Here is a 27,894-nt window from a genome sequence, read left to right on the forward strand (position 1 = left end):
TCTGTGTGATTAGAAATCTCTGCAGATTCAGCTCCTGCTCAGCACAGAGCTCAAACAGCAGGAGTGTAAATCAGAGCTGAAGTGCACTGGCAGAGCTGCAGCAGGAAAGAAGCACGTCCAGCCCTGCCTCTCCAGGGCTGGCTACAGGACTGCCCCTGCTCCCTCATGCTCACAAGGCAAAAGCTAGGGGGGTGGGAGTCAGAGGGAGAAATACCAATGATCAAGAACGAAGTTAGACCTATTCTTCATAAAGCAGACCTAATTAGAAATGTCAAGTCTCATTATGAGCCAAAGCTTCAGTAGATAGGAGACCCATTACTCAGGAGAGATGTAAGTGGAAGACATGCATCATTTCTTAATGATGCACACATCCTTTCTCCACCCATACCACACCCAAAGTGAACGTGGGGGTGGAGGCAGCACCAACACTGTAAGAACCAATGCCAACTGTATACAGAAAAAAGTTGGGGAAGCAGTGCTAACACTGTTTCAGACATCAAATTTCTATTCCCTCCCCCTTCCCTCTGAAAGACTAAGAGCAATGACCCAGAACAGGGCTTTTACAACATAGTTAAATAACAGTTTACAAAGGACCCTGCTCATTTCTTATTGGAATCATTAGAAAGAGTTCATTAACATCTCAAGGGGAGCAGATTTAGGCCTTAAAAATAAAAAGATAATACTATACATTTATCTTTCCTACTTCTGCATATAAGCATCCAAAACTCTCTATGAAACCCAAATCCTGGTTGCCAGTGCAAACCAGGTATGTTTTATATTTATTGGACATTAGCATCTGCATCTAGTAGCAGAAGCTTCCGTATCAAGCATCTAAAGGACTTTCACAGTGCCCTGACAAACTCTGAAAGCAAGCAGGCCAGGTCTGCCACAGGAAAAGGCACAGGACTAAAAATATAGTTGCTATAGGTTTGCCATTCTTGAGGAAAGCAGTTGAGGTGACACTGCAGTGAGTGAAGGTATTTCTTTCTCCCTCTGTAGCGCATTGTTTGCGCTAAAAATTCACCTGGCTTGACTCCGAAGGCCAACTGCAAAGCAGCAGCCGTTAGCAGCTCTCCTTACGAAGATTTGGCTACAGCAAGCTTCCTGCAGGGCACACAGGGTGTAAACCAAGCCAGGAATATTCAGGGATGTCTGCAGTTTTGGGCTTCAGGGGAATAAACAAGAAAGAGACTCAAACTGCTTTGCACAATGCAACAAAAGGATTCCTTTGAGAGCGCAGCAGGGCAGAATTAATTCCTACAGCATGCAGAAGAAACCCAGTCATACAGTATTTGCTGTCTTAATACTACAGAAATAGGACACTTTTACATATTACAGCTTGGTTTTGTTCTATTTCACATCACTGTATCTGAGCTACAAACAAAATACTTCAGCCAAACATAATGAAGAAGGAAGGCGATGTAATACCAGACCAGAGCCAAGCAGGGACAGTGCATTAACTGTACTTCCCACTGCAGTAACAAATCAGCACTTGTCCCCTTTTCACACCCCCACCTCGCATGGCTGTGACTGCAGTTGTTGTTCTACTACTGTATGTTAAAACTGGACACACCGTCTGTATTAGTGTATCTCCCTCAGAAATGGATTTAGCAGTCTAATTTTGTCCAGCTTGAGGTTAATGATCTGAATGTGAAAAGTGCCTAGATAGGAGAAGACCTTCAAGAAGGCAAGCATTTGCTCTTAGATTTAACCAAGTGCTCTTCAGTCTAGACACCTGAATAAAATCTTATGGTTATGGAAGCTGCAGCTAGTGTGGTTAAACTACACATATACTGTTCTTCCAAGGCAGAGATACTCTTTACCACCATCAAGAGAAAAACACATCTCATGTATTTTAGTGCCCCTAAAAGCCTTTCCTGTAGTTCACCAATTACCTTAAAGTGACTGCTGTCCTCAGAGGCTGCTAATTACAGCAGCTAAACTCCGTTCATTTGAAACATGCTCAACCTGAAAACAAGTATCAAATCAATGAGAGCAGCTGCACAAGAATTCAAAGTGTTCCACCAGAGGTGAAGAAATTCTCTCTCCTACATGCAGTCTTTGGCCATTGCTGCAGCTGACTACTAAAGACAGCAATTTAATTTTAACTGGGACAGTGATTCTATATAAAAACAGCCCACAGCATTCACTTATAAAAAGCATCAGGAGACTAGTCTCAAGAACCCAGCACCCAACTAACTTACAAATAGGGGGAAGGAAGAACTACACTCTCTCACTATTTTGTGTGGAGACTGAACCATTTGTGAGCCTCAGGCAAAGCCTCCTACATCAAGAACGCTTTTGTAATTCTTTCCATAGTAATGGGATACCTTCAGTTGTGCTCACTGAGGTACTTTACTGTGCTTCCCCATCAAGTGTTGAAGCCAGCGTGTGAAATACATGAACACAACCCAAACAACCTTCATGAATCTCCAGAATATACAACTATGGGATGCTTTTCACTCACACCAGGTTGCCCTTTGTGTGCCAGTCCAGATATTTGAGTAGTTTGTACTCCCATCTCTCAGAAAAATTGTTGGGAATTAAAAGCTTGACTTAAAAATCACTGCTACACTCACAATGATCATGTGCAGACATGTCTATGAGCCATCCTAATGATAAATTTGCCCTGGAAGATGTTGTGTACCACAAATGACAAAGCTAACTTACCAGAAACATGACATTTGGAGTTAGTCCTTTTATATGAAAAAGTCACTGGAGTTAATGTTGCTCCAGCCTTGACCTCTAAACGCTTTCTGACAAAAGATCTACAAAGGAGACCCAGCTGGGCAAAGCAGCACAAGATACCAGATACTAGTCCAAAGATTTTAAAGACAGTGACCACCACATATTTTCGGCTTTGTTTACAGATTAAACCAACCTGACACTGAAAGACATGACAGAAACTGGAGGAAAAGACCACAGCAGAGACAACAGCAACACTACTAAGCATTACTGAAATGCAGCTTTACCAGATGGTACTGTGGTTTCCCCACAGGAATGGTGTAGCATCTTTTCTGGACTGAACTGACATCTTCACAACATGTTCCAAGTTGTACGTGTTCTCAAAGACAACTTTTGAGGTCACTCACATGATGGTACCATAAATGGTACCTTTATCAAAGGGGAAGATGAGAACAAGACGACCCCACATAAAGAAACTCAGCTGCAGAAGTGCAGAATATTCATGCATTTAACTCCATCAGAACTGTGCATGTTTACCTTTTATTCCTGAGATCCACACTGAACAGCATCATGTCACCTGCCTACTCCTTTAGCTTACATGTTATGCACTTCTGTTGGAAATACTATGGAATGCAGCAGTAGAGTGGTTCTGCTTGGTTACAACAAAACTTTTCCATACAAGCCTCAGAGATTTGGGAAACAATGAGGCACATACAACGTAACTCCAGTCTTCTCGCTTCTTTGCAAAGGAATCCTAGGGGCAAGGTCAAAATACTTTGGATTCAATGCAGAAGACACAATAGCACTAGCCACTTATTTTCCTTCTGATATTTGCTACTACCACAGTTGTCAAGTGATAGTGGCTTGGAGGTCAGACATTTCCAGATAAGACCAGTTGGACTATGGCCCCAGGCTCTTCGTTCCACTAGCTGATCTTTCTAAGCTGAGAAGTCACTAGCATGATGAAATCATCATGCTTCATTAACAACAACTAATATGTGCTTGTTTTCTTTAGTAAGCAGTTAAGTACATGAATTATTCAACACAAATTCCAACTTTAGAAAAATAAGAGATTATTCTCAAAGCCTCTTCTGACCTGGACAGGAGGACACAGAGTGAAAAGGTCTCAGCTGTAAACAATGACACTGTCAAGTGATACATGATGCAATGCACAGTGAGAAGGAAAACCAGCCTAAGCAGTTTTTGGTGTTTTGTTCCTGGAGTTGGGAGGCTTTTACTGTCTATTCACATGTAACATCACACACGTATCCCATCTCCTCCGAAAACACATGGAATAATTGCCGTGGAAGAGTATTGTGAAGCCAGAGCATTCCAAAAGGACCCAAGCCCCTAAAATGAAGAACTGCCCATAAAAATAGCATACTGTCACACGTAGTATCAATTCCACAGCATTCAGTTTGCCCAGGTGATTTCCACCTTCCAACCCACGATGAAGAGAGCTGCCAATTAACTTGCACCTTGAGACGGGAAGCGTCAATACAAAACCATAAAACTCAGTTATTGACAATCTCAGACTTTCTAAATTTAGTCTACCACATCCACGGTATAATAAGGATTTCAACAGCACAAGTACGCTGAAGAGAGAGAAAACAGGGAAGAAAAAGAGATGCAGCTTTTGCAAAGATGGCTTACAGAAATAATTCCTCTGAAAGTTAAAATGAAAGGCACAGTCTTTGATGTACCAATAACAAATGCAATACATGCTTCAATCTTGTAAACTACTTCTCCCCCAGTCTCTCTGACTTCCACAGATCTCTTTTCTGTTACAGAAATGCAGTTAAAACTCAGAAATACATAAAAGCCTGCGACGTCTCCATTTGGCAGGTCTTGGAACTGTCATGCAACATAAATTGGGAAGTCCTTATAACCAATTTAAATCTTACCAACTGATGCTGCAAAAGGAAACGGCTCAGAAATTAAAGCCTCAGTCACCACTCAAAAACATCACAGACAAGGAAAGGTATCTGAAAATACCTGTTCTTCACCTGTCACAACCTATTCTGTTACCTTACATACACATCCTCTTCCTTCACTCTGACAAATAATTTATCATATTTTATAGAAGCTTAAATTGAGCTTAATGCCACCAGCCTACAGATGCTTACAGGCTATTTATTAACATTCCATTTTTACTGAAAGATTCCTTCAGTCTCTTCACACCATTGAAAAGAAATACAACAGGCAAACATTCAGACATTAACAAATAAACCCACCGATCCTTGTGGCACATTCATTAGCACCTACCTTTCCCTGTAGTCATTATCCACAGTGCCTATGAGATGCTGGGTAAGAGCACTGTACTCCGGGAGCAGCCCTACAATACATGCCTCTCAGCAATTTACCCACCAGCAAACTCCCCACCCTCCTAAACGACTTCCCTGTGTGACCTAGCAGACGATTGCCACCTCTCCTCCAAAATAAAAGCCTGCTCAGCACTCAGCTGAAAGCCAAGTGTCCTCCTGTGCCTGCTTGCTCACATCCCTTCCTTCTAAATTTGAGACTTGAAATTCCAGGAGGCACTAATGTGCTTACCTACAAAGTTGTGTAACAGAAAGGGAGCAGAGCTCACCTTGTCCACCTTCCACAAGAATGTACTATCAGTTAATAGTAGTCACTTAAACATCACTCAGACATTAATGCTTTCCCAGCCCTGATGCAGGTAAAGGGACATTTCCTTCCTTTTATGCCACAAGAATGCTCCATGAAACAATTTTTCTATTTCATTTTCTATTCCAACTCAAAAATTTGAGAATAAGACATTGTGGAAATTAAATTCACAAAGCGTGAGTAAAGAAAAGCATAGTGCAGCATGTGTTGGTTCAAAACCTGTGTTATCTCACAGATACTCCTTCCAGTCTGTATTTCTGCTGCTTGGATGTGTGTTGACAAGCAAAAAATATTCCACCTACAGATGCATGGCAATTCTTGGCAAACACAGGTGATTTTTTTCTCCACAGAATAAGTATCAAAATAGAATTCAGTCTCTCAGATTTATTACCAGCAAAATACAGAATTCTAGAATAGGTCTAGTTTCCATCTAATTGTCTCCAAGTTGTCCACGAACAGAATCCATTCAGCAAATATCATATTTACCTTAAGCAGTATTTCAAATACAGAAGTGTTTCTACTTCTGGAAGAGAAACACAGCAACACTTTCTGCACAGGTTTCAGTAACTGGAATTATCACATCTGCTATTTTAGCATTGTTTTCATTAACCTGCTTACTCTTTGAACAGTAATTCACACAGGCAGCTACTGAAACTGCATCCTTTTCTCACCTTATCCTGTGCAAATATCCACGGGGAAGAGATCTCAGCTCCAGACTTCTGGCTTTAAAACCTCCTGTGTTGATTTCCCTGCAACCCAAGATCACTACCACCTCCACTGTCACTAAACCTTGCTCTCCTCGGTCAAAATTCAGCAGACAAGAAAGTTAACCCTCCCTCTACCCACAGGTAGCATACTGGCACACTATCATAGTTACTCCTGCACACACCAGTGTAGAAGCATAAGTGTGACTTATGTAAAACAAAACAAAAAACACAACACAAAACCAAAAAGGAATCTTTCAATCAAAGAATGTCATATTATGATACCACAATGACCAAGAGCCTGAAAAGCACACCAAAATGTTTTGGTTACTAATAGCTTTGGTGTGAGTTACCATTTCCTATCAGGCTGTATCACTCAATGGATCACTTATCCATTCTTAACCTGTCCTGAAACTTGACTATTAAGTCTTTTGGAGTCCAGGTGTAATCCAAACTCAGTTCAAATACATGGAAAGCTGTATACTTTATGTTTAGGTTCTTCCAGACAATGTCAAGGAAACCCATGCAGCATGAATTTCTGGAGTCTTTTTATGTACAATGGCCTCTCTCTATCACATCCAGCTAAAGATCATCACATAATGCCAGATGAAGACAGCAGCTGACTAGCTGGCAATTATTGGCTCTTTCATGCTGAAAAATGTATTTGTCCCCAGGGAATAAGGCATCTGCATAATTAGCAAAAGCAGTTACACAAAATAATTTGTTTGCTGAAAGACCAAATAGGGGAAAACTGTAATTTCTGCTTCAAGAGGCTAATTATATGCCAAAAACCCAAAACAGATACACTGAGAATCACAGAGAAATCCAATGTGGATTTTAACTTCATATTCTAGCTATAAGGGCTGCTGGTAACCTAGCAACAAGCAGCCTACTTCAGCATGCCAAAACCTCTCTCTGACTTAATGAAACACCTCAGATTACTATGCAAACCTCCCCCATACCACTATACATTTGATTCTTGTATTACTAAATGATAAAAACAAAGCCCAGTGCACACACTAAAAAAAAATAAAAAAAAAAAAAATCAAGCAAGTCAAGATAAACTTGAAGCAGCACTAATGGACCACAGTATAGAAAGATAAGTAAAACATTATTTTTGTATTTGCAATCTAATGAGAGGTGATTCATTAGATTTATGCAGGAGAACAGAAAATGTTCTATACCTGGGAAGGTGTGATATAGCTTCAGTTAACCTTTGCATTTCAGAGACATGCATTAAACCTAAACAACAGAAAGCCCTTCCCCAAGCACCTTTTCTAGTAGATTTGTGTTTGTGCCTGGGGAACCACTAGTTAAGAAATCTTTAACAATTTACAGCATACTTGCTAATCTCCAAATTACTTCTGATACTCAAATAATGCTGCTGCAATTGCTTCCTCTTCCTTGAATCCTCAATGAGCTGGTAGAAGAAACTGTTACCCCAACCAACAGTTTTGTAGCTAAGAGACCAGTTTTCATTTCTGAGCAGTTGTTTTGCTGTATTTCACCATTTCAGAAGTCATAGTTGCCTTCCTACCTGCCCAGTACCACTACATTCCACAGTGAGTCAGATTTGACAACCACTTTCAAGTCTTGTAGCGAGCACAACTGCAGCACTCCTGGGCCAGAGATCACTTATGAGTGCCTTTAGCCAACAGCTTGCTCTTGGGTTACCTGCTTGAGCTACCCATCAGAAAAGTACAGATTCACCATATTCACCCATAAGACTACAGGAAAAAAACCAGTCAGAAGTAATCTTTTCCAATGAGCTGGGAAGTCATGATATAGCTTCAGCTAACCTTTCCATTTCAGAGGCATGCATTAACCTTAAACAACAGACACCCTTTACCCTGTTACTTTCCAGCCAGGTCTGTTCTATCACTGATACAGAGCTGACATAGGAAGCTGCTCAGGGCAGAAAAGCCAGCACAAGGGAGCTGATGCTGCTCTTTGCACAGTGCCATTTTACACTGACAAGGGCTTACAGACTGCAGGTTGCATGAGCATTTGTCGGTCTGTCTCCTAGGACCTCTGGGACACTCCTGTAGCCTGTGTAGAGCTAGAAACAGTACATACTAGCTACAGAGAGGGACTAACACCAGCTTTTAAGACAAGGTACACCTGCACTGTATTGTCTGAAGTCATCTGATCCAGGTCATACAACATGAAGAAGGCTAAAGCACTGGTGGTGTGTTTGTTCAGTTGAGTTACAATCTAAAAGGAGTGGTATTAATAACAGCTAGAACTCAGGTGTCATTTACCTGGACCTGAGCAAAGCATTCCACACTGTCCCACACCACATCCTGGTCTCCAAACTGGTGACACATGGGTTTCATGGGTGGACCACAAGATGGATACAGAACTGGCTTGATGGCTGCACCCAAAGAGTGGCTGTCAATGGCTCCATGTCCCAGTGGAGGCCAGTGACAAGCAGAGTCCCTCAGGGCTCAGTCCTGGGACCAGTCTTGTTCAATATCTTTGTCGGTGACATGGAGAGTGGCATTGAGTGCACCCTCAGCGAGTTTGCTGATGACACCAAGCTGTGTGGTGCAGCAGACACACTGGAGGGAAGGGATCCATCCAGAGGGACCTGGACAGGCTGGAGAGGTGGGCACAAGCCAACCTCATGAGGTTCAACAAGACCAAGTGCAAGGTCCTGCATCTGGGTCGAGGCAATCCCAAGCACAAATCCAGGCTGGGCAGGGACTGGCTGGAAAACAGCCCTGAGGAGAGGTGGACGAGAAGCTCAACATGAGCTGTCAATGTGCACTTGCAGCCCAGAAAGCCAACCAGAGCCTGGGCTGCATCAAGAGAAGTGTGGCCAGCAGGTCAAGGGAGGTGATCCTCCCCCACTACTCAGCTCTGGTGAGACCCCACCTGGAGTACTGCATCCAGTTCTGGAGCCCCTATTACAAGAGGGATGTGGACATGCTGGAACGTGTCCAGAGAAGGGCCACCAGGATGATCAGAGGGCTGGAGCACCTCTCCTATGAGGACAGACTGAAAGAGTTGGGGCTGTTCAGTCTGGAGAAGAGAAGGCTCCGAGGTGACCTTATTGTGGCCTTCCAGTATCTGAAGGGGGCCTACAAGAAAGCTGGGGAGGAACTTTTTAGGCTATCAGGTAGTGATAGGACTAGGGGGAATGGAATAAAGCTGGAAGTGGGGAGATTCAGGCTGGATGTGAGGAAGAAGTTCTTCCCCATGAGAGTGGTGAGAGCCTGGAATGGGTTGTCCAGGGAGGTGGTTGAGGCCCCATCCCTGAAGATGTTTAAGGTGAGGCTGGATGAGGCTCTGGCCAGCCTGATCTAGTGTGAGGTGTCCCTGGCCATGGCAGGGGGGTTGGAACTGGATGATCCTTGTGGTCCCTTCCAACCCTGACTGATTCTATGATTCTATGATAACTCAGATAATCAATAGTAGGCTGTGCCACATTCAAAAGGATTACACAGGACTGAGGCATCTATTTCCTGAGAAAGGCAAATCATCTGGATGTGCAATATCCATCATCTTCTTCCCTGGTGAATCTGACAACCACTGAAAGTGTCACATTTGTTCAAAAGCTACAGGAGGTGTCAGAGACACAAGGAACCTGACAACCATAGCTTGTCTTTAGGCCATAACAAATGCATGACCATGGGTGAAGATAAGCCACCTCCACCGACTAACACCTCCTTAAAAAGATAAATGGAAAGTTGCACAGAGATGTTGACACATTAAATATGGTGAGCATGTATGCTGTACTTGTATTGTGCCTCGAGGGCAAGGAAGCAACAACAAATCACTACGGGAGACTGAACGCTCTTCTCAAATACACACAAAAAGATATTCATATCTCATTATTAGCCTCACAAATGAGAACTACTTTTTAACTCATTAACCTATGCAACTACAGACATTTATTGTTAGGGAAGATTAAAAAGTTCTGGCAAAGCCAGGCAAGATCCTATCCTTTCCATGCCTTGTCCTCTTTGACCCCTTAATACTCCTCTGGTTCCCCAACTTCCTTTTTCCCAGGCTACTTTACTAGTCTCAGTGCCCACACAGGAGACTCAATGGAGCAGAAATGCTAAACACGTTTAGGGATTGCATCCAGCCACAGTGCAATCAAGGACAGTGAGCCATCAGCAGATCAGGTTCAGCAGAGCAAGGCAGACAGGAGTGCTTGTGTCTGGAAGCACAAAAAGCCCGTCAGTGGAGTCAAGGACACAAGACAGGACGTGTAACGTCTCAGGCACAGTGTATGCAAGAAAGTTAAATCTTCAAATTCACCAGTGACAGAAGGGGTATTAAAAAGAAAAAATAATTCTCAAGGAAGCCTAAATCTATCAGATTTAATACATATAATTGCACTTCCAAAAAAAAACCCAAACAAACAAAAACCCCCAGTTCTTATGGAATCTTTCCTTAGCAACTGTAAAACAAATGGTTTGCTTTCTTGGGAAGAGATGGCACTAAGAATTGTCTTCCCAAAGGAGGTCATCCCCGTTGTCCCATCTTGCTTCTTTTCATGTTTTCTGTGGTGCCAGAAGCCTTAAATCATATCACAGCATGTGTCAAGATGTTCAGTCTAGAGACTGGAGCAACCTCTCAAAAGCCAAGGATTAGCAAGTGATGTCTCTGTTACTGTTCTGGGATGCTTAGATGTTAAAATGATTGCACAGCTAAAACTTACATTGCAAATAAAGTAACTTTAGTTTCTTACTGTCACTGAAGGTTGGTCTTGCATGTATCTCTCACCTATTTAATACTAAACACTCTTCTAATCAATTTGTCACATACCTGATTTTCTACTAAGATCAGCTTCATTTGGATTAGAAAAATCCTCTGTAAACTTAGTTCAAATTTGGCTAAGGGTACATAAAGCCCCAAAATCCTTCCCCTTCCTCTTAGAGAATAAATCCAACAGAAATCCCAACCACAGCCATCATCCCACCACAGCATATGTTTAAAAATAGCAATACCTCTCACCACAGAGCACAAGTCTGCCTCCTTGAATTCCAGACAACAGCCACCTACATAGTACAATGATGTACAAATAAAGCTTTTCCAAGTGCATTCTGCTCCACTGCTGACTAAACAAAAACTTTACCTTTGCCTAGGCCAAGTGGAAAGCAAAGAAGCTGGATCAGCAGTAACTGTTCCAGTTTGAGTTAGTATTTCAGAACACTTAGAGGTGCAAACCCTAAAATGTTTGCCAAAGGATTAAATATTTACTTCCTCACCTTGTAAAGAAGTACAAGCACATCTGTTTACCAACAACACTTTTTTGCCAGCATAAGCCACATCCACCTATACAGGTAAATTCAGGAAATGAAAAACACAATCCCTGAACAATGTAAGCTTTAAAAGGAACACTGCTACATGATTGTGTACACTTCATGTGCTATTTAGGGCGTTAAATTGAAAACACTTCTCTTAAATTACTATTCGACTTATCTCATGAACAACATAAAGATGCACATGGACTTGAGAACAAATAACCTATTTCCCTAATGATGACACTAATGAAACTCAAGAGGAAAACAAAAAGGACAACTCTAACACCACCTTATGTTCTCACAACTTGCACTTCATTATTCTTCTGATACTTGAGGAAAGACAGAGCAGATGAGCTAAACATCAATTAATTCTGCTGCAAAAGCTACGTGTGCATTCCTGAACAATCACCCAACACTTGCTCTGTATCCAAGTGAAAACTGCTAAAACCACCACCAGGAACACAAGTACTTCTACTCACCACTTGAATTCTGGATCATGTTTCCAGACTTTTGGACCTCGTCGAATTTTGTAAAAATTACATTCAACCTGTGTGAAAGTTAAAGAAATACACAATGAACAGCTGAACTTGTTTTTCAGGGATCTTCTAATTTAAGATGTCAGAGGACAAGTTTTGTTTCACTCGTGGTCATCGAGAGCACTGTAAAAAAATGTTGGCATGGAGAGAAGTTGCTTCAAAACCAATAAAAACATCACAACATGAAACAGCCAATAAGTAAAACTGAGAAATAAGAGAAATAATTCAAAACTCTGCATTACTGAAGATGTTACATGCCTCATCAGAGATGCATTTCCAGTTCATTATCACTTGGCCTATTTAACTATTAGCAGAAAAGCCACAAAAAACACCCCTGAAAAAAACAAACTTCACACAACATTTGTCTTTGACCCTGACACTTCTTTCCCATTTATGTCAAAGGCCTGGTGGAGCAGAAGATTCTTATCAGATCTCATTATTCCTTCCCAGAGAGTTTATTACTTTAAGCCACAGTGACAGCAGATGTTTTCACTGCAGAGCAAGAGGCAATGGTCCTGCCCCCATCCACAAACACCCCACTTCTGAAACAACCTCTTCCCTCCTCCCTCTGTGCTTTGACAGGCTGCCATCTATTCCATCCTCAGGTCCAGCCATGCTCCATCCTGCAATGAGGGTCGCAGCAAGATGCAGAGCAGTTTCCTAACCACACTTGAAGCAGTAGAAGCAGAGGAAGAGCACTTTGGTTTGGGTGTGGGTGGTCTGGTTTTTTTAATAAAGCCTTAGAAATTATGATATTGACCACAGAGGCTTTTCTTTATGACAGCCTTCTATGTTGCATAAACACAGGCTACTCTGAAGTGTCCTCTTTACACACACAGAACACACAGCAAAAACACCACATTAAACCTTAAATCAGTTAACAATGCATCTGCAATGATTTTCATAGTTTTCCAAAGATGTTGTGGCATACTTGGGCAAAGGTACAGGATCCATACGAAGTGAGAACTGAGTTAAGTGCTCATAGGATGAGCAGAAATACCAAAGGAAATAAAAAACAAACAAAAAACTTCCACAGTCAAACAAACAAAAACCACCAAAACCCCCAAACAACAAAACAAACAAAAAACCCCACCCCAGCAAACACCAGTCCCAGGAAAAGGTTCAATCTTGCAGGTCCACAACCAGTGAAGACATAAGGACATTCACAACTTACCGAGATTGGGGTAGTCCTTTTTTACTGAGGTCAGCCCTTACACGTTCACCAACGCGTCTGTAAATTTCAACAAGGCTGTTTATTGCTGCGTCTCGAACCTGAAGACGAGAGATGCGAAAAATCAATCGTGTTTGTTCATAATACATGCACTTCTGCTCTACCACAGAGAAAGGAATTTGCATATTTCTCAGCAACAAGAGTCGTCACCATAGACATCTACCACACAGTTCATAGCGGAGCATGCTCCCCTGCATTTCAGGTATTAGCAGCATCAGCAGGTCTAATTTAATTGAAAAGGCAGTCAAGACATTACTTACAAGGTTCCTACACAGGGACACACAGAGGGAGCTCAGCTGCATTTACCAAACTCCACCCATTGTGTGCAACAGCTACATTTCCAGAAGCAAAAAAGCACGGAGAGAGACATTTGGGAGACCTGATATTGTAGCACATTATAGTAACAAACTGACTTTTAATGCTGTATTGCAAACTTGTTTCTGTGTCGATGAAATACGGAGGGAGAAGTAATCAGTCACTCAAGTCATCATGAATTTTGCATGTCTTCCAAACTGATTTGCAAGAAATAGCTGAACACATCCTTTCCTCCACTCAACAGAAGAGCCACAAATCTGATTAAAATGTCACATTTCTGTGCTAAACCTCCTTCCTCCATCTGACACAGCAGGCAAAGAAGGCAAACTATGTGCTCTGCTTAAAGAAATACCTACAGAACTGTGCACTTCTGTTTCTCAGAAGATGGTCTGGCATCTACCCAAGCACTTGCACACATCAGGTCTAGGCACAAGATATTTTGTGGACACAAGATAAAAATCTCCTGTAGGTCAGAGGGCAGGCACATGTGCTCTGCTTCCTAGCCCAAAAAATATCCCCTAACACTTGACTCACACTCGTCTTGCTCCATGCCCATGCTAGGCAGCCTCCCTGTTCAGCAGGTCACTGTCAGTTCTCAAACTGCTGTCTTGACTCATGCCAGCCCTTACTGAGCACTAACCTCTAGCTTCTCTCTGCCATCAGCCCTGTACACTCCCAGGCAGGCCTTCCAAGTACAGTTCAGGAGGGGACTCCAGTGTCCTCAGTTTCTGGATACATTAGGCCCTAACTCAGCCTCACTCTCTGGCTTGGACAGCCAAGAGGGGAGGTCACAGTGCCAGCATCTCTGCACATAGTGAATCCACCTGCCAGGGGGCCCAGGTACCAGCCACAGGGGCACAGAAGACAAACTGCCATAGGCCACCCTCGGTCACTGTGTCACTTCCAGCTGCAGCATGGAACTAACTATAGAGGCTCATAGAATCAGGGTTGGAAGGGACCACAAGGATCATCCAGTTCCAACCCCCCTGCCATGGCCAGGGACACCTCACACTAGATCAGGCTGGCCAGAGCCTCATCCAGCCTGGCCTTAAACACCTCCAGGGATGGGGCCTCAACCACCTACCTGGGCAACCCATTCCAGGCTCTCACCACTCTCATGGGGAAGAACTTTCTCCTCACGTCCAGCCTGAATCTCCCCACTTCCAGCTTTATTCCATTCCCCCTAGTCCTGCCACTACCTGATTACCAAAAACATCCCTCTCCAGCTTTCTTGTAGCCCCCTTCAGATATTGAAAAGCCACAATAAGGTCACCTCGGAGCCTTCTCTTCTCCAGACTGAACAGCCCCAACTCTCTCAGTCTGTCCTCATCGGAGAGGTGCTCCAGCCCTCTGATCATCCTGGTGGCCCTTCTCTGGACACGTTCCAGCATGTCCACATCCCTCTTGTAATAGGGGCTCCAGAACTGGATGCAGTACTCCAGGTGGGGTCTCACCAGAGCAGAGTAGTGGGGGAGAATCACCTCCCTTGACCTGTTGGCCACACTTCTCTTGATGCAGCCCAGGCTCTGGTTGGCTTTCTGGGCTGCAAGTGCACCTTGACAGCTCATGTTGAGCTTCTCGTCCACCTCTCCTCAGGGCTGCTTTCCAGCCAGTCCCTGCCCAGCCTGGATTTGTGCTTGGGATTGCCTCGACCCAGATGCAGGACCCTGCACTTGGTCTTGTTGCACCTCATGAGGTTGGCTTGTGCCCACCAGCCTGTCAAGGTCCCTCTGGATGGCATCCCTTCCCTCCAGCATGTCTGCTGCACCACACAGCTTGGTGTCATCAGCAAACTTGCTGAGGGTGCACTCAATGCCACTGTCCATGTCACCAACAAAGATGTTGAACAAGGCTGGTCCCAGGACTGAGCCCTGAGGGACTCTGCTTGTCACTGGCCTCCACTGGGACATGGAGCCATTGACAGCCACTCTTTGGGTGCAGCCATCAAGCCAGTTCTGTATCCATCTTGTGGTCCACCCATGAAACCCATGTGTCACCAGTTTGGAGACCAGGATGCGGTGTGGGACAGTGTGGAAGGCTTTGCTCAGGTCCAGGTAAATGACATCACTGTGATCTGGAAGGATGGCCTTTATGTGTCAAGTTAATCTGAGGTATATTTGCAGGACTGGGAAAACCCCACACTGGACAAGATAGGGAGCTCCTACTAACAATACCTGCTTTAAACCTGCCACAGCAACAAAGCTCTAATGCTTAATTCTATTTTTGAGAAAACAGTTGCTGGTTCAAATACAGTTTCCATACCAGACACTTTTAAGCTGCATTAGCTGAAAGCAACCTATCCTAGAAAACCCTCATTCCCAGACAGGCAGCAGCAAGACAACTTCAACGTCCAGAACAAAAGGGCTACCAGCACACCTGACCTGGATCTGCGTTTTTCCATCTCTCACCAAAAGAGGGCAGCATCCACCTAGGATCAGATCTCCCAGCCCTCAGAGTGCACCAGCAGCATGGAAGCAGCCCCAGGGCACCCCAAGGCTAGCCCCTGCCCCAGGACAGGCCTGCTCATTGAGGAACCACTTGGGCTGCTCTTTATGTATGATCACTTCGGGCACGGGCTTTAGTGGGATGAGACACAGCAGACCCAGGATAAAGGTCAAGAGATCAGTCTCGTTTCCCATTGCAGTGGGGATAACAAGGTGTGCCAGGCACAGGGAAGAGGCAATGCAGGGGGAAAAAACACTTCTGTCACCTCACAGACTTTCTGATTCATTCAATAGCTTACCAATGCAAGGACCAAAATTTCTGTCCACAACAAGTCAAAGTCCTAGTCTTAGTGTCCCCCAAAAAAGTAACAGCTTGCTCAGCTGTGGCTCAGAACTACAACTGACCCTAAACACTGAACTTGCTTCAAAACTTCTTGGGGTGACAGGTTTATCCTCCTGTGCTGGCACATGCAGCAAGGGAAAGCTGTTTCACATTCAGTCCTCCTCTTCAGCAAGGGGAGGCTCTCACCACCACAGGAATACAGCCAACTCCAGAGCCAACATAAATCTATTCCCCAGCTGGTCATCCCACATGTTGTTCCAGCTAAATGCTCCAGACTTGGATTATGTATATGCACCATCCATGCTAGGAGGGCAACAGGGATATACAAGAACTGCTAAAACCCATATTTTATGGCATCATAACCCTGAACCCTGGCTGCCCATTCCTCCTCTTCTCACTAGCTTCACACACTTGCATTTGATTTCAGATTAGGTCCCATACTGAGCAGGACAAAAGCACATAAAAGTGACAGAGTTTCTTTTTCTACATGTATTTTAACTTGTTTTGCACTGCTGACTTAAAGATCCTGTACAGCTTCCACCCCTTATTCAGAATCTCCCTGTACAACTTCTGGCAGTGTGTGTGGTCAGGCTGCCTGACTAGCCCCCTTGGGCTTTCCCTGCCCAGACTGCTGCTCCTCTGAAAATTAAGTGCTGCGTCAAACACAAGGATCCCTGCAACCTCCCTTGCATCTGGGCTGTTATGGCACACACATTCCCTTCCAATTAAAGTTTTCTGCTCTGGTCATCTCATCTGCAGATTCATGTTGTTCTGTTGAACTCAGTAACTGATATGCTGGTTTAGGCATACATCAAATACTACCTCTTCAACACCAGCCAAGGGCTCTTTATGAACAGCATTGCTCAGAGTCCACCACCAGCAACACAATTAACTAAGTCACCATCCAGAATGCAGAGCTTCACGCTTACAAACAAGGCAATCAGCACAACCTTTAGAAGTGACTCACCCCAGAAGCTTACCTGGCTGTTTGGATCTCCAAGTAAGTTACATATATGTGGCACTATCTTACTCAGTGTTAAACTCTGAGCTCCAGATCTGGGAAGAGAGAACAAAAGGAGAATGCTGTGAGTTACAAAGCAGGCTTCTGCATAATGTAGGTTTGCAGGAGGTTCTCACTTACACATTGAGTGTTGCAATAAGGCAGAGGCAAATCCCTTCTCTTGTTCGGAAATTCTTGTGTTTGAATCCTCCTAGCATCCTGTCCCACACGTACTGCGGAAGACAGAAAAGAAGGTGAAACAGAAAAACAGGAGGTGGGGAAGAGACAGACTCCTTCTTCCAGCAGACACATGCTGTAATATCTCTGAAGCTTAAATATAAGCTTTCTATCCATCCAAGCAAAGCCAGACAAGAAATGGAAGAACACTTTTAGATCTAATTATTTGTTCTGGGCTGACTTCACAGTAACCCCCTACTAGCTAAAGCAATACTTCCCTTTACAGAAAGCAAGTGCCTTCCAAAGACCCAGAACAACTACTTTGACACCTACTCATCCCAACCCCTATTTGTGAAATCCACTGACACTCACTCCCATGTGTACCCTGACAAACAACAGCATTCCCAAGTGAAGCAAGTATCTCGTAACAAGGTGTAAGGAGATGAAGCCATTTCAGACAGAGCCACAGGAGAAAAGCCTCTGACAGAAAAACAGTTCTCCTTTTCAACCAGTGAGTTACTCACACTGCAAAGGGTTGCCAAACATACCTGAGGGTTAGCAGCTTGTTCCATGATTTTCAGCAGCAAGGTCTGATCTTGCTCCCTCACTGAGTCTTTAGAGTCCCCCAGTCTATCAAGTAAACTTGGCAGCACTGAGGAATGAAAACAGGAACATCCAAACCCCTCAGAAAACTGTCATGCGGCACAGCCCCTCTGCTCTCCTCACACCTGATGGATGGACCAGACCTCCCACCATTCAAGCAGAGCCTGAAACCACCAAGAGCTTCCCAAACTCTCCTGGGGAGAAAAATGGCTTTGCATGTAGCAGCCAGGACAGATTCCAACAAAGCATCCCCCAACTCATATGCAGATCTCTTACCTGTGCCAATCTGAGCCTTGAAGCGATCTTGCAAGCGGGACACAAGGGCAGAAAGGATGTCAATTCCCAGGAGAACCACCTGCAAGCACAGGAGAGATGACATTTTAGCATACAACCCTTTCCCTCCAGCCTTAGCCAACACCTGTGAGATGCACACGCTCTCCAGGGAGAAGGGTCCCATCCCACCCCTGCTGTTGACACTGCTCAAGGTTGTGCAGATACACATAACTCTTCCTTGCAATGCTTCTGACAGACAAGCTGAGTGGTTTACAAGCAGAAAAGCCCCCGAAATTATTGTTCCCTAGGACATTTACAAGCCAAAACTCACTGCCAAGAACTTGAGAAAGCCAACAACTGTAATTGCTGCTTAATACTAAACTCATGCATATGTATGTGCAACATACACATACCATACACTTAATTTCAATATTTGCTGTAACAAGCATTTCTAATTAATTGTAATTATCAACACTTATAATTGGAAAATAGTATACGGTAACAGCTGCCTAATTTTTCTTGCAGAAATTAAACCCAGCACTTTTATAACATAACTGAAACCCAGGGAAAGGTACCTTGATTGAGAGAAGCTTCAGATCAGGTTGTGGATCAGAAAACCTGCTCTGAATAACTTCATTCAATAACTTTAAAATATAACAACACCCTATCACATACTGAATATACTGGGTAACTTGTACACCGAATTCTTGGTAAGACCCTATAGATCACAATGGCTCTGGGACAAGACAGCTCGCCTTCGGTTTTCAGTGAAAAGTGCTGGTGTCAGTAACCCCAGGAAGTGTTACTGACAGCCAGGGCTGTCACAGCGCAGTCCTGCTCGGTGAACAGCTCGTTCACACAAGTACCTATCTGTTACGTACGCATGTGCACCTCGGCGGGTGCTGGAGGAAAGAAGGCGGGCAGCGCCGAGTATGGCCGGCAGGGGGCGCGCTCCATTGCCGCTGCCGCCCGGCGCGGCTGGCCAGCCCCCTATGCAAATAAGCTCCAGACTGGCAGAGAGCACTCTGGGTAGCACCGCTACCGTCGTCAAAACGGGTTTAAACGGAGCCGGAGACGAGCCACTAAAGCCGCTTTCAGCGCCGCGCCCAAGTGGAGAGCAGCTCCGAGCCGGATGGCGAAGGAACAGGGCCTGGTATCGCACCGATCCTTCGCCCGGACCTAGGTCGCGGTGAGCTCTCCCCTAGCGCCGCCACGCCAAAACACAGCGCCAACCGTCCTTATCTGGGGGTTGCGCGGCTGCTCGATGAACGCGTGGTGAGGGCAGCACTGCTAACGCCTTGAACAACACACCGGCGCCCGCTTCGCGCGCGGCGCAATTTTTGGAACCTCGCACCGCGGCGTGTGCCCGGCGCGTCACCAACAGCGGCCGCAGCGGTCACGGCTCAGCTTTCCGTTCCCTCCCGACTCTGCCACACAGGCGCTTTGCGCCGCTGATCCTGGCTCTATGGGGGTGAGGGGTGCCTCATTCCCTCTACAATTGCTGTCTACTCATCGGCCAGCACTTACAATCCGCGGGAACACGCTGCTGTCCACGCTGAGCCCCCACACCACACCTGCTGCTGCACCTGCGCTGCACAACCCCAGCTGGTCATATAGATCCACTCCAAATTCAGCTCTATACCAGCAGTAAAGGATCTGTGAACAGTATGCTGGAGAAATTACCTACTTGATGCCAAGTGCCCTAAAAGGAAGCCTCCTAAAAACAAGCACCTAGACCCTAACTTCTCCCAACATACCACTTTACCTCCTCCAAACAGCTCCTGCAGTTTTCTCCCATCACAGTAACAGATCCTCCCACTGTGTTATTTAATAAAACATCACTTGCAGCATGCTGACAAAATCTTAAAAATCTATTTGTATGCCAAAGGAGAATTTTCCTTATGCCTTTGGAAGCTGTGTTTTATTTTCACATTCATCTTGCACACTGGATTTAATCTACCATTGGCAAATGGTTGGCCAGCTTCAACTGCCTTAAGCCTCACTGCCTGCCTGCCATCTCCCTCAGCTTCTCCTGGCTGGGGTATAGTAGCAAAGCCCCAGCAGGACGATAGGCTTTAGGTCCCCATTTGCCCAGAAATGCTTTAAAGGAAAGTCCCTGGGACTTTGAATGCTGGTCATCATTCACAGCTGTCTGACCAGCCCCATCAAGGCAGCATCCTGCACAGAGAAATAAGTGCACTGTCTGCAATTACAGAGATGTACCCCAGGGATAAATCTGATCCCAGGGATAAATCTGATCCCAGGGAGAGGAAAGGATCCATCTCTCCTTCAAACTGCCTGCAAGCTGGAAAGAGTGAAGCATTAGAGGAAACAGAGCCGGTTACCCTGCAGTTTGGCTCCAGGATGAGAGGGGGAGGATGAGCTAAACCTCCCACTACTTTTTGTTGTTGTGCTTACAGAAATGGAGAGCTAATTAACTCTCTGTGATTACAGTGGTGGCTTGGACAGCTGCTGAGGGAATAACCACTGGGGGTGACCAAATGTTATTCCCTATCACACTGGATTCGTTTATCAACCCTGGTGTGCCACCTGCCTCAAACTGCTGAGGGTCAGGTTAAAATCATGCATGGCTTTCAAGATCCAATAGAACTGTTAGAGTTCTTGGGGCATGATGGCCAAATGAATGAAGAACCAATCCCAGCCCCTGTTGCACTGGACTGATGGCACTGAGAGTCCATCCCAGTTTTCCACAGAAGCTGTTACTCAACCTCTGCCTGAGTTAACATATACTGAAAACCAGGAGGAACCTCAGAAACAGCGTCACACAGGGCTAGAACACTGATAGGCCCTGTCAGCTACCACTTCATTGGTGTGATCTTGCAGCACACCCCTTCTTGGAAAGCCAGCCAGTGGGCACTGATCCACACCAAGGCACAGGAAGGACAGCTCTCCATCCAAAATTTCAGATAACGCCACAGTGCTTATAATTACAGAGCTATTCCAGGCCTCTATATCAACACAGGTCTTGCTTCATGCTCCAAGCAACGAACTCAACTCACCAGTACCCCTAATAGCACAGAAGCTCCCATCTCAAACAAAATACCATGTCAGCAGCTTTTAACTCCCTGCTTTACACAAGCCCCAAACTGAGTGTTCTCTGGTCCCACACCCACTACAGAAACAGTGACAGAGCCTTAGGTCTACAGCTCTGCCATTTTGCTTTATTGACTGTCATGGGGAACCTTAGGAGTCAAATAAGCAATCTGTGCCAGTATTCAGCTCAGTTGGCATCTGCAGCTGCTTTGTAACATCTCAGAGTACTTTCTGCAGGCACTAAGGGCTGTCAGCAAGCCCTTCTCCTGCCTCCCTCTAACTGCGAGGTCTCAAGGTGCCATGACTCCCAACAAAGAAGCTTCTGGTTAGTCCCCAGGATGCAACACAGCCTTTCCCAATACAGAGAATACTTTAATAAGTCATCAAAAACTTACTTCAAAGAACTCAAAGCATCTGTCCTTTAATACTTGGGTGGTGCTGAAAGGCCTACAGGCAGCTCCATGTATCAGAGCTGACATCTTACCATTACCTGCTCTAACAGTAAACGCTCACCAAGTACAGCAGACATAAATGCAGCTTAAAACAAGACACCTAAATGCACTCCCACAAAAGGGTAAGAAAGCAAGCTGCAGGACCCAGCACCAGTTGATCCAGCACAAAGTCACCACAGTCAATCACAGCCTCAGGGTAGCTTGACAGTCTGGCACTAACATGGCAGCTCCAGACTGCCATGTGGGGAAGATATGAACCCTTTAGTCCTCTTCTCCACACCATGCCACATGTAACAGAATTGTGGTGGCTGCTGCACAAACCTTTATCCCATGTTTCCTGCAGGGAATCAGCAATAGGCTGAGCAGCACATCCCTACAGGCTGGTTTCATTCTACTGGCTTCCTGCTGGACCTTCCACACCTGGCAGCTTGAGACCCATATGGAAATGCTGGAGACAGAGTTTCTATCCCAGATGGGGTCACCAGCTTGCCTCATGCTCAGCTTCCTCATCTCCTACCCTGTAGTGACATGGCTTGGCTATTTCATTTTGGAGTCTATGAGACTTTCCTTGGAGGAGGGAAAGGAGGTGGAAGACACTTCTAAATCTTAATGTGAAAAAAAATAAGAGAATCCAACCAAGGGTTTTTTTTTTTTGCACACTTCCTTAGAAAATCTTTTCTATTGATAAACAAAGGCATGGAGAAGCACCTGCATACTTGAACTTAATATACTTGCAAAAAAGAGTGACACTTCTGATAACACATTGAGAAGCCTGAAACAAGCACTAATGTCCTATATCACTATCTGACTGATGATTAGTGCTAGCCAGGCAGCAATTCCAATTCCTCAATATAGGAAACATCCACCACAACTGGACCAGGTACCCAAGGCCAAGCAAGAGCTAAAGTTGTCTGACATTTGCAAAGTCAGTTTTGAAGTCAGGTATGTTATTTTGGGTCATCACAGCAAAACTACAACCCCTGGCACACAGAGAAACAGGGTTAGCTTATGTAGTGTTGTATTCCATCTGCACACTAGTATAACCACATCCACGCTGGGTTTAGAAGAATGAGAAGAGAGAGCTACAGAAATCTTTCAGTTTTTTCTGCCCCCATATACACTTGATCAATTTGCAATACCAAACCAAACACAGACAGTACCTATGGCTGAGGACCGTCACAGTGGGTAAGGAACATCCCTGGCACTCTGCCCTTCCATAGAAAGGAGGCCAGATCCTGTACACTGGAGAACATCAGCACTGAGGGGTTCCTTATAGCACAGCATGCAACTGTTCAGCAAATCAGTCTAGCAGCACAACTTAACAGACCCAACAGGATTTAAACCACACAATAGCTTTCATCTACATAGCCATTTTCTTAGTCACCCCAACACTCATGCTTGGAAGACCTTTTCTTTTCTCCTGGCAGTACATCCAGAGAGGCTTTGCTCTTCCTTCCCTACTGTGAATCCATCCTCTGCTGTACATTGGCCCATGACAACATCCCTTTCTAAAGACAGCGATGCCCAGGCTCCTTCTGTGACTGTACTGATCCTTGCAGGTCAATGGAGTCTCTTTTCCTTGCATCCAGCAGTATGACAGAATTCCCACACTACAGTCCCAACCGTCTGAGCCTCTGGCAAACACCTCACTTGCACAACACAAGGAGCAACACAACTTCACACAGGTCTCCTGGGACTGCAGAGCAGGGACAGCTGCTGTCAACCCACTCCTTAATCCCCCCCACTGCTCCAGCATAACAGAGTTCAGAGCACATTCAAACTACAGCTTGTGAAAAAGTACCAAGAAGCAGCATCTATAAATTAAACATCATTGATCACACCAAAATTCAGAGGACCAGCTTATTTGATGTCAACTCAGCCTGCAATGGTGCAGCATTGTGGGAGAGTTATCAAGGACAGTAAAGCCCACGTGACAAGTGACAGCCTGCCAGGACTTACCCACCAACAGGCTGACAGACACAGCTAAATCAGAACACCCAATGAAACCACCAGCACTTGTAAAATGAGCAAAAAATCTGGTTATTGAAAGTTCTCCTTCATTTACAGACTTGGGAACAGATAAGCAACTCAGTAAATAATGTCTGCCTCAAGAGTGAAATAAATCCCAGAAGGACTAAGGTCATTCAATTGTTGAGGGGTATCAAGAAAGTTCTTAAAAATAATCACTGTAGGAATGCATTTTTACAGCTACTGTTAGAATAAAAGGGCATCTTTCTAACAAAAAGAAAATAAAAAGCTATTTTCTGGATTCAGTGGAGAAAAAAAAAAGGGGGGGGAGTGGGGAGAAGACAAAATAAAAGGACAAAAATAGGACCAAAAAAAGGTGGGGGGAACCCAACCAAAACCAAACCAACAAACAACCAAACCCAAACAGTTGTCTCCTCATGTAAAGAGATAAAAGACTTAAGAGGCCTGTCAGAGCACATGAGCACCACAGAACAAGAAGTTGTCAATACAGAAATACCACAAAGGAAAAATTGGGTTATGTTTAAAAGATGATGATCATCCTGAAATGTGGATGTCTGCTTCCAAGAGAGCTGACAGTCTGTCCTAGGTGAAAGAGCTGGAATGGGTCAGCCCCCAGCCACACTGCTCTCTGCCCTGTGAGAATGAATGAGTGAGTTCCAGAGAACAAATTATTCACTCTTTTTTGCAGAGATTCTGCACTGGTCCTTGAGTTGCATGGCTGCACATAACCATGATGAGAAGGAGTAGCATAGCACTGGGCTCTGTCTAAAGGACATAGAGGTAATCACAAGTTGCAGAGTCACTGCTGTGGAGCAGGTGGCTTTTCTAGTCTGAGCAAGGTCAAAGCTCCAGAGAGCAGAGCAGGTAAATCACTACTGACACAAACTACAGTTGGTGTTTAGTCTCCAGGGAAGCAGCGCTCACGATAGTACATCAGGAGACTGTGCAGTTGAAGGCAGAGCAAATTTAAAAATCACACTTTCCTGCCTCAATTATACCAAACACTGCTGAACACCAGCAGCAAAAAAAACATTGTTTCAAAAAGGTAGTTCTGGTTTTGCAGCACCTTACAGGTATGACTCTCTGCATGGCAGTACTCAGTGCCTTCACATAAAACAACATCAAAATAAAACACCTGCACTACCGAATGTTACTGCCTTTGGTTCCTCACCACAACGCAGTTTAATATCTTGGTCACAAACACTGCCACTATTCTGTACATTTCCACTGCCCTCAGCAGAGAGCTTACACTTACAGCTAGGTCCTCATCCAGTAAGGAAAAACGCATGTAACTCTGTGAACATGAATGAGATCACGCCTGTATGCGTCAGCTGCGGATCAGCCCCACCACATCCTTAAATGAGCTTGGAACCTCAGTGACAAGCTGCATCTCAGGAGCTCAAGGCAAAAGGAACCATTGTAGAATGAGTGCTAGGATCTCTCTTACTGAAAAGCAACAAGAATGTGTCAGGGAAAATACCACTGCAATGCTCTGCTTTGTTTCTCACAGGAAAACTCAAAGCCTTTATTTGGCAACTACTAAACTGCCAGTGCAGAGATGTGCCTCAGTAACAGACCAGTTTGGTTTACCTAACAGAAGTGTTGTGCCCTTAGGGACAAGCACCTTCTACAGAGCATAGAAAGAACCCAACAAAACACACTGGTAATTGGGTAGAGCCATATTAGCTGGAGTACTTCAGAGCTCCTAACAGAAGTACTGACCCTGACTCCATCTCTAACACCTACAGGAATAGAAAGTGTTCAACACATTTTAAAACTGAAACAGAAGTGCTTCTGAGGATTTGGACAGCATCTGGAAAAGGCAAATGCAACCTAGCAGATAATCACCAACAGTTCTCTCTGCTCCCCTAGGGCTCAAGAAGAATAGTGATAATTTTGAGGATGCTTAAATAATATCCAGCTACCTTCCTCAATCACTAGTTCCCACGTTTCTGAGCATCTGCATTTCCAGATTACACTTTTTAATATAAGCAATCCCAGCAATCCCACAAAACAGTGATGACAGGCTGCATGGACAGCCTCATGAGGAGGGCACCAAATAAGCACAAACACATCCAAGATACAACAGCTGCTGGCAATGTGAAAAAAGCTGAGGATCTCTCAGGGAGGCTGAGCAGCCACTGTGCTGAGGAGTCAACAGAAGGTGACTTGAGTAGGATAGAAAGTAGTTACCAGATGCTGGTGCTTCTTGCTAGATGACACTTAATGAAGCTTTTTCCTTGCCCCATTTGGGAAGAACACATGCAATTAAGAGTACAATAGAATTTTCAATAGCCACAGTCCTTGCAAAGCACTGAAAACACTCTTAAGACCTGAAGTTTCCAGAGAAGCTTCAGCAGTTCAAGTAAGGGAAGACATGGATGCTGGGTAGAGAAAGGGGCCATAGACAGCAGGAGAGAATGCTTCCTCCACAGAGCAAGGCATCTTTTTATCTGGAATCCTATTCCTGCAAAGCTGCTTCTTCAGCCCACTGAGATCTTTTCACCCAGTGGAGATCAAGAGCTGAAGCTCTGACCAACTAGTCACATGGAAAGACTAACCTCTCAACACAAAGGCAATGGCTTCTACACGCTGCCTCAATTCCAGTTTTGGTGATTACAAAATCTCTACCTGGAACTCCCCCCCCTCAGTTTCTGCCTGAGGAGTCCTTTCTTTGTTTAACATTGCTAAAAACTGCTGGAAAGTACTGCTAGCACTGTAGTGCTCTCACAGTTGAGTAAATAAGCAACTGATTTTATAGCTTGTGGAGAGCCTGAAAGCTTTGACTACTTGGAAAGAACAGCACTAAGTACTGTGCTGTAGAGCGCAGTCAGAAGAAAAGGTCAAAGTCAGACCACACTTAAGCACAGCAAGCAAGAGGCTCCTTATGTTTTTCTCACCTGCAATAAGACAATATAAATTTGCAGTCAATGAAAATCACCTTTTGGTGCAGATGCAATCCAAAGCATAAGGCTATGACAGGACTTGCTGTCCCAGCAGCAAACATAGCAGCCCAGAATCAAGAGAATCCAAGCAAAGGTTTTTTAAATTAAAAAAAAAAAAAAAACAACCCCACAAATATGCTCTTGCAGCATGTCCTGCAGATCTTCAGACCAGTTTTACATATGACAGGCTCAACAAACGCTTCATAGAGGACAGCTCTTCCAGCGCTCAGCATCACGAGAGGAGACCTTGTGTGACACAACTACAACTCAGGTTTCAAGAGATTTCAGAACTGTTTGGGATCCTGATATATGAAGGAAAAGAACCGAATGTGCTGAGAATCACAAAAAAACCAGCCTCTGGGACTAAGCAGCATCAATTTTAGGTACAGAGGATCTATTGACACATGTTGCCCTTCTCTGGACCTCCATCCTCTGATTCAATCCCCTTAGGACTGGTGAAACTGCAAATGACCCACACAGTACTGGCAAGCAAAAGCCTCAAGAAAAGCCTTCAGCAGTAAGTCTCAAAGTCTCAAAGTCTTCCTTCACATGAGCCTCAGAGAAGAGACGACACATTTCAAATACCTCTCTGGCCCATTCAGGAAAGAAGACATGCAGTGTGAGGTCTGGCTCTCACTGCATAGGCCTACTGCAAGCTAGGCAGCAGTCACTGTGCACTCTTTGCTTGAGCCACTGTGTCATCCTGCAACAGGCCAGGGACATTTGACTAAGAAATGGTAAAAAAACCTGTCCCAGGCCTTGCACCCTGCAGACCTCTCAAGCAGCTCCAACCAACTCAGAGATCTAACCAGTATGTAGCACATGCAAGCCTCTCTTTATCTATGGCTTTCTTTACAACCAGCTCTTAGCACAGATCTTGATCAATTCAGGCATCATATTTGATCTTTTCACTTCTGACAAATCTTACAAGAATTTGATCTGAATTAGGAAACAGGAATTATTAACAAAAAAAAGATTCTGTCTCTGTCCATGCTAATTCTGAGGGCAATGCTTCCCACACGCTCCAGAACAAAACACTACAAGGCACTTAACACTGAAAACAAGCTGCTTCTTCCAAAATACATTCCTCTCCTCAACTCCTTTTGACCTATGCTTCTATCCCTTTGCCTCTTTGGCTGTCTTCATTGAGATCTGGAGCAACAGCTGAAGCACCACACTGAGCTCTCACAAGAGAATAAAACATCTGTTTTCCTCCCTCAGACTGAAAACAGACACCTTTTTAGTTGTTTCCAACAG

At 44.6% G+C, this 27,894-nt stretch overlaps 1 protein-coding gene and 1 non-coding gene across 9 annotated transcripts in view; one reads left to right on the top strand and one right to left on the bottom strand.

Moving 5' to 3' along the window:
• Positions 1 to 27,894, bottom strand: part of CLASP1 (cytoplasmic linker associated protein 1) — a 159,396-nt gene that overhangs the window by 106,421 nt on the left and 25,081 nt on the right. For all 8 annotated transcript variants that reach the window (XM_054381317.1, XM_054381315.1, XM_054381311.1 and 5 more), the window contains exons 2-7: positions 18,201 to 18,279; positions 17,870 to 17,973; positions 17,286 to 17,377; positions 17,125 to 17,200; positions 12,986 to 13,083; positions 11,755 to 11,822 (exon numbers count right to left, since the gene is read on the bottom strand). In XM_054381317.1, the coding sequence (XP_054237292.1) occupies positions 11,755 to 11,822; positions 12,986 to 13,083; positions 17,125 to 17,200; positions 17,286 to 17,377; positions 17,870 to 17,973; positions 18,201 to 18,279 (517 nt within the window). The remainder of the gene's footprint in view (positions 1 to 11,754; positions 11,823 to 12,985; positions 13,084 to 17,124; positions 17,201 to 17,285; positions 17,378 to 17,869; positions 17,974 to 18,200; positions 18,280 to 27,894) is intronic.
• Positions 19,429 to 19,545, top strand: LOC128967386 (U4atac minor spliceosomal RNA). Its single transcript, XR_008489114.1, has one exon. It is a non-coding gene; the product is annotated as a U4atac minor spliceosomal RNA (small nuclear RNA).

Source organism: Indicator indicator, chromosome 5 (genome assembly GCF_027791375.1).
Source record: "Indicator indicator isolate 239-I01 chromosome 5, UM_Iind_1.1, whole genome shotgun sequence".
Lineage (NCBI taxonomy): Eukaryota > Metazoa > Chordata > Aves > Piciformes > Indicatoridae > Indicator > Indicator indicator.